The 7,063-nt window shown below is 44.3% G+C and overlaps 1 protein-coding gene across 1 annotated transcript in view; it reads left to right on the top strand.

Moving 5' to 3' along the window:
- The window catches only part of LOC309558482 (serine protease 33-like), a gene marked incomplete at its 3' end in the record, with an annotated part of 17,183 nt that extends 10,480 nt beyond the window's left edge, over positions 1-6,703 (top strand). The window contains exons 5-6 of the mRNA XM_082261553.1: positions 4,799-4,968; positions 6,257-6,703. Coding sequence (XP_082117679.1) covers positions 4,799-4,968; positions 6,257-6,703 — 617 coding nt within the window. The remainder of the gene's footprint in view (positions 1-4,798; positions 4,969-6,256) is intronic.
- Positions 6,704-7,063: the final 360 nt, after the last annotated feature.

Raw genomic sequence — 7,063 nt, 5'->3', positions numbered from 1 at the left:
CATTGTAGCAAAGTGTAATTTCTTCAGTGTTGTCACATGAAAAGATAGAATAAAATATTTACAAAAATGTGAGGGGTGTACTCACTTTTGTGAGATAGTAAACATACATGGAAAAAACATACACCTAAATAGGTGGGGGTAGCCCTGAAACCAATTAAAAGTGACCGATCTAACTATGAAAATGCTGCTACCAGGGAACCAGGAGAGGGCATGTGGGTTGGTGCAGAGTGGTGTGGCGGGCAATAGACACGCAGAGTCAAAACAAAGAAAATGCATCGCTCAGAACAGTGGAGCCATTGTAGAGATTGTATAGATGGAAGCTGTCTTCTGGGTGCTCAAGCTGAGGTGTTCTCTCTAACACCATAGGACAATTAGTCAGAAGGAAAAGGACAGCCGGCAACTCCATATTCTTTTGAATTCTCTATAGATCAGCCGGCAACTCTGTATTCTTTCAAATTCTTTATTGTCACATCCTAGTGTAAAGAAAAGTAGTGGCTAACAGGTTTCAGTGATAAGCCCTGGTCATAACACACATGAAAATGGAAAAGAACATATATACTGTTTATATATATATATATATATATAGGGCTTTTTTTCTCAGAGAATAGGTGCAGGAACTCCCACTATTAAATCACCCCTTGTCTCCGCCCCTACCCACCTCTGAGCACCGTCCCTTGGTTCCACCCCCCTACCCACATTCCAGTACCGCCTCTTTTAGAGAATAAAGAACCAAGTATTATTTTGTGGTTCTAAGTAATTTGTATGGACTTTGGCAATGATAACAAAAAAAGCAGTAAAATAGTTCCCTCACAGCCAGCAACAATGGATTCCACCCCAGCAAGAATAGACCCCTATCCAAGCCAAACAAAATCCCCCCAGCAATAACAGATTCACCCAGCAACAATAGATCTCCCTCCAGCAATGATAGACCACACAACAGCAAAAGGAGACCCCCCCCCCCCCCCCCGCAATAACAGATCCCCCCAGCAACAAAAGGCCACACCCCAGCAACAATAGACCGCTCAGCAATAATGGAGCCACTAGGAACAATAGACCCCTCACACAACATTATAGTAACAATGTACCCCCTGTTACAGAATACTACCTTAGCAACATTAGATCCACCCCAGCAACATTAGACCCCGAGCAACAACAGATTTTCCAGCAGCAAGAACAAATATACTTCTACCTCAACAGTAGATCCCTGTCAGCAACAATTGACCCCTCAGCAACATAAGACACCCCCTAGCAACAATAAACCCTCATGCAAAAATAAACCCTGCCAATTACAATAGATCCTCCAGCAGCCAGCATCCTAGTCCCCCCAGAATCCCTTAACATTACATGCATTCAGTGCTGGAGGTGCCGGAACTGCGTTCCCCCGTGTTCCCGCTAAGAAAAAAGCCCTATATACTATATATATATATATATATATGTATATATATGTATATATATATATATATATATATATATATACTGTATATATGCACAAAAGTAGCCTCCATCTCTCCATCAATAAATCAATTAATCAATCAGGTGTTGTGTCAATTATAGACAACCTGACAGCAGATGTAATGCTGAAAAGATGAAAGAAACTTTTCATTAGTGCTAATATAAAATAGCTAAGAACATGGATATTCACAGAAATAGACACCATCATGTACAATACATTAAAAATACATAGGAAGACAGGAAAAATGTATATGATATAATCAAATCTACACTAAACTACTTAAAGAGGAAGTAAAGCATCCTCTGTAACTTGTACCTATAGGTAAGCCTATGATAGGGCTTACCTATACGTACTGTAAATATCTCCTAAACATGTACCGTTTAGGAGATATTTACTTTGCATGCAGCCAGTGACATCAATGGATGTGCCATTCCCTCAGAGCCCCGTGCCGTGAACGGTGACTCCTACGTGCATGCACGGGAGTGACGTCATTGTGGCTCTGACCAATCAGATGGCCGGAGGACGCAAACCCGAAAGGAAGACGGCTGAACATGTTGGCCATGTTAGCGGTGAGCGGGCGGCGCAGCAGGGACTTCGTTCTAAGGTACGGTCAGGTCCATAAATATTGGGACATCGACACAATTCTAATCTCTTTGGCTCTATATACCACAATGGATTTAAAATGAAACAAACAAGATGTGCTTTAACTGCAGACTTTCAGCTTTAATTTGAGGGTATTTACATCCAAATCAGGTGAACGGTGTAGGAATCACAACAGTTTGTATATGTGCCTCCCACTTTTTAAGGGACCAAAAGTAATGGGACAGATTAACAATCATAAATCAAACTTTCACTTTTTAATACTTGGTTGCAAATCCTTTGCAGTCAATTACAGCCTGAAGTCTGAAACGCATAGACATCACCAGACGCTGGGTTTCATCCCTGGTGATGTTCTGCCTACTGCAACTGTCTTCAGTTCCTGCTTCTTCTTGGGGCATTTTCCCTTCAGTTTTGTCTTCAGCAAGTGAAATGCATTCTCAATCGGATTCAGGTCAGGTGATTGACTTGGCCATTGCATAACATTCCACTTCTTTCCCTTAAAAAACTCTTTGGTTGCTTTCGCAGTATGCTTTGGGGGGTCATTGTCCATCTGCACTGTGAAGCGCCGTCCAATGAGTTCTGAAGCATTTGGCTGAATATGAGCAGATAATATTGCCCGAAACACTTCAGAATTCATCCTGCTGCTTTTGTCGGCAGTCATATCATCAATAAATACAAGAGAACCAGTTCCATTGGCAGCCATACATGCCCACGTCATGACAGTACCACCACCATGCTTCACTGATGAGGTGGTATGCTTTGGATCATGAGCAGTTCCTTTCCTTCTCCATACTCTTCTCTTCCCATCACTCTGATACAAGTTGATCTTGGGCTCATCTGTCCATAGGATGTTGTTCCAGAACTGTGAAGGCCTTTTTAGATGTTGTTTGGGAAACTCTAATCTGGCCTTCCTGTTTTTGAGGCTCACCAATGGTTTACATCTTGTGGTGAACCCTCTGTATTCACTCTGGTGAAGTCTTCTCTTGATTGTTGACTTTGACACACATACACCTACCTCCTGGAGAGTGTTCTTCATCTGACACACATACACCTACCTCCTGGAGAGTGTTCTTGATCCTATGCTGTTTGGAGTGCTTGTCACAAAAACAACATGTTTTAGTTCCACAGATATATGAGCCCGTGGTTTGTAACCATGTCTTTCTGTGACATTTGGACTCATATGGACTGGGGCATACTGCCTAGAGCTTTAGCGCGACTTCTAGAAAATCTACAACCTGCCGACACTATGGGAGCCAGATCCCTATTCACTGGAATGTGACAAAAAGGAATTAGAAAGAATACGGAGTTGCCAGCTGTCATTTTTGTTCAGACACAAAGAGTCCCTGTGGCCAAGGAAATCAAAGAGGAACCAAGTTCCTCACAACTTCTTCCCCCATCTGCATTGCTGCTACAGTCAAGCGTCGTCTGCAGTGGAAAACATAGACTGCAGCTGCCTACACTATACCCCCAACTACGCCAAGGATGGATGGGTGCTGCATGGCGTGGTGGGCAGTAAACACACAAAGGCGTTGCTTTACTAAAACTTGAGAGGGCAAAATCTGGTGCAGCTCTGCATAAGTTTAATTGAACAAGCTGAAGTTAAAAGTTGATTGGTTACTATGCACAGCTGCACCAAATTGTGCACTCCCCAGTTTTAGTAAATCAACCTCAGATTCCAAGTTCAGCAATAGTAATATATTTGTTGAAAAGTTCAAACAGGCCCAGTGGGGAGGCAACTCATCTGGAGTCACTTACAACTGTAACAGCAGTGGACCAGTAGTCTGTAGACCTGTAGATGCTGACAGCATTTGCCACGAGAAGCAGAATGCCACCTGGCGAGTCCAAACCCAATGGAGAGGCTTCTTAGGAGAGGTTGGCATAATCCCTGCACTTTCCCTACTCCTCCGGAACCTTTCCCTGACTCTAAGTATTGTCCTTGTCAGACAGGAGTCCTATCCCTACGCTAGCCACTTGCAAAATGCGCAAGTTCAGGAGCCGGGGCTTTAAATAGGCTCTAGCCTTACCCAAGATGGCCACTGAAGTCACATGAGGTGTCAGCATCCAATCGATAGCTGTCTCCCTGTGACTGTTTATTATTAAATTTACATTTCTTAGGAAATTATAGAGGAACCAAGTTCCTCACAACTTCCTCCCCTATCTGCATTGCTGCTATGGTCGAGCACCACCTGCAGTGGAGAACATAGACTGCACCAAGTGCTCTGTATAAGACCAGCTAAAAACTAGTAACACAAGGTGCTAAAAAAATCATAGTGTAGCATGTCAAATTAAAGAAATTTATTGAAGGTAAAATTTGCACTCACAAAAGTGGTGAAAAGCAGGCAGGTAAGTGTGGAAATCATGGGGGGACAGTCAGCATGCCCCAGCCTTGGTCACTGGTATAGGGATGGAGCAGGACCCAGGCACTGCTAGCTGTTGTGGATACCAACCAAAGACTGCTGTGAAAGGTCTACGGATCACCAGTTTTTGTTCTATGTTGTTTTTGACTTATTAAAATTGGTATGTTGGACCAGTGTAGGTCAACCTTTATGTAGAGTAAAAGTGGAGTTACGCCATAGGTACCAGATCTTGTAGCATTTGAGAGGACAGTGAAACATTTTTATAAGGGATGGTCTAATTTATTACTTTGTTTTTGAGGAAGGGTTCACCAAATAAAAGCTATGGCTTTACTGGCTGACATATTGTCTAAATGTGCCACTCATCTCTATTAATGTCTTCTTTTCCCAGTTCCATTACCTTTGCCACACACCCTACAGGAAGTGAAACTCCCACTGATAAATGCCGAATCATGTGATCGCATGTTCCTTGCTAAATATGGAGACATGTACTCACTGGGGACTATCCGCACTGACAACATTTGTGCCGGTTATACCAGCCAAAGAAAAGATGGTTGCCAGGTGGGAAAAACAGACTTTGTCTTCTTTTTTTAATTTTTATTAGATATTTATTTGATGCTGACATTGCAGTCCTGTACACAGGTAATTATATGAGCAAGGCAGGCAGAAAAGAAGAGGTAAGTGTGGTTGACTTTTAGCTCAGTCAGTGAACCCTGGTATTCAACAGTCTAATGCCCAGACTCTATGGTCTACTGGTCAATGGGACGTCCATTGTTCTACAGCTTACCGAGGCTCTAGCATTGCAGGGTTGCAGGGGCGTACCGTGGGGCTGGCAAAAACGGCGCCCGCCTGGGGCGCAGGCCGAGGGGGGGGGGGCGCAAAAACACTGTAGCAGACGCAGTGAATTACTGCTCCTCCTTTCAGCCTGCGCCCCCAGCGGCCGGCGCCCCCCCTCACCATTCCAATTCCAGAAGCCGCAGCTCTCTGTCTGTGTCCAGGAGGCGACAGTCTGTACATAGGCGGCTCCCCTCCTCACAGGGATCCACCTCCGCCCACATGACCTCATGTCGGCTCCTCTAGGCAGCTCCAGTTCAGCAGTGGGTAAATGCACTCTGCAGTGACGGAAGGCCTGGCTGGCCTCTCAGGTACAGACAGCTGCTGTGTGTCCCCCTGTCACTCCCTGTCACCCCCTCTCTTTCTCCCTGTCACCCCCTCTCTCTCCCTCTCTCTCTCTCCCTGTCACCCCCTCTCTCTCTCCCTGTCACCCCTCTCTCTCTCTCCCTCTCTCTCTCTTTCTCCCTGTCACTCCCTCTCTCTTCCTCTCTCTCTCTCCCCGTCATCCCTTCTCTCCCCCCCTCTCTCTGTCACTCCCCCTCTCTCTCTGTCACCCCCCCTCTCTCTCTGTCATCCCATCTCTCTGTCACGGGGGGTACCGATACAGCTCCTCGCCAAGGGCGCTGGAGACCCTAGTTACGCCTCTGCAGGGTTGTATGATGAGAATCAGACTTAACACCAGTAAGAAGTAAGGCTAAGTTCTGACTTGGAGTTGAGACTACCGAAAAAGTTAAAGTTGGGGTTAAACCTGGCTGTGGTTTATACACAAAACTGATATTGACTTTCAACTGAACATTAGGACTTTGAATAAGGAAAGCAGACAAGCTGTAAAATAAAATAAAAAAAAAACGGAATGTTTATATGTAGTGTATGGTGGGTTAAATTAAAGATTGGTGCATGGCTGACTAGTCTATCAAACATCATTTGTAGAACAGCTGTGTATAGCCAGATGCTTTTCTTGATAAAAGGTCCATTTTAAGTTTTTGTGATAAATTGTTTGCTTTTTTTTTTTCAGGGAGATTCAGGAGGCCCCTTGGCATGTCAGGTAGATGACACTTGGATCCTGGTTGGGATTGTCAGCTGGGGAGTTGGCTGTGCCACCCCTGGCATCCCTGGAGTTTACACCAAAGTTTCAAACTTCACCAATTGGATCATGGAACAAAGTGATCTCAATGACATCTTCACCAAAAATATGAACACCACAACAGTAAAGACTGCTGTATTCTCCACTGCTAAATTCTCCACTGCTAAATTCTCCACTGCTAAATACTCCACTGCTAAATACTCCACTGCTAAATACTCCACTGCTAAATTCTCCAGTCAACAGCCCAAACAGGCAGCTCAGGGCTTAAGCGGGATCCAACAAACCACTGTTGCCAATGGAGCCAACCTTGGATCTTCCATAACCATGAGCCTTCTGATTATATCTGCCATAATCACCAAAATACAGCACATTCTGTAAAGGATTATTTGAAATACTGTCAATAAGATGAAAAAGCCAGCATGTTAATTTTTTTCTTTATATTGTGTATTCTCTACCATTATTTTTTTGGTAGCACTCTCAAGGAACACTAACTATTTTTTTAAGGCTTGTTGATTGCTTATGGTGCCGCTCAAAGTAGAGGTGAAAGCAAATCCCCGTGTCCCATAACATGGAGTGCAGGCTTGTCTTGATAACAATCCAGAGGGTTAGTAAATGTAAAGAGGAAAGGATCACCACTACTTCCAACCAGCCCAGGTGAATAATTCATGAAGAGCAGCCTCAGCCTACATGCATTTCGCACCATCCACCAGGGCTTGATCGTAGGGACCCTATGATTAA

The sequence above is a fragment of the Pelophylax lessonae genome (genome assembly GCF_965119305.1).
Source record: "Pelophylax lessonae genome assembly, chromosome: 6".
Taxonomy (NCBI): Eukaryota; Metazoa; Chordata; class Amphibia; order Anura; family Ranidae; genus Pelophylax; species Pelophylax lessonae.
The sequence above is the reverse complement of the archived record's forward strand: the minus strand, read 5'-3'. Positions and strand labels throughout refer to the sequence as shown.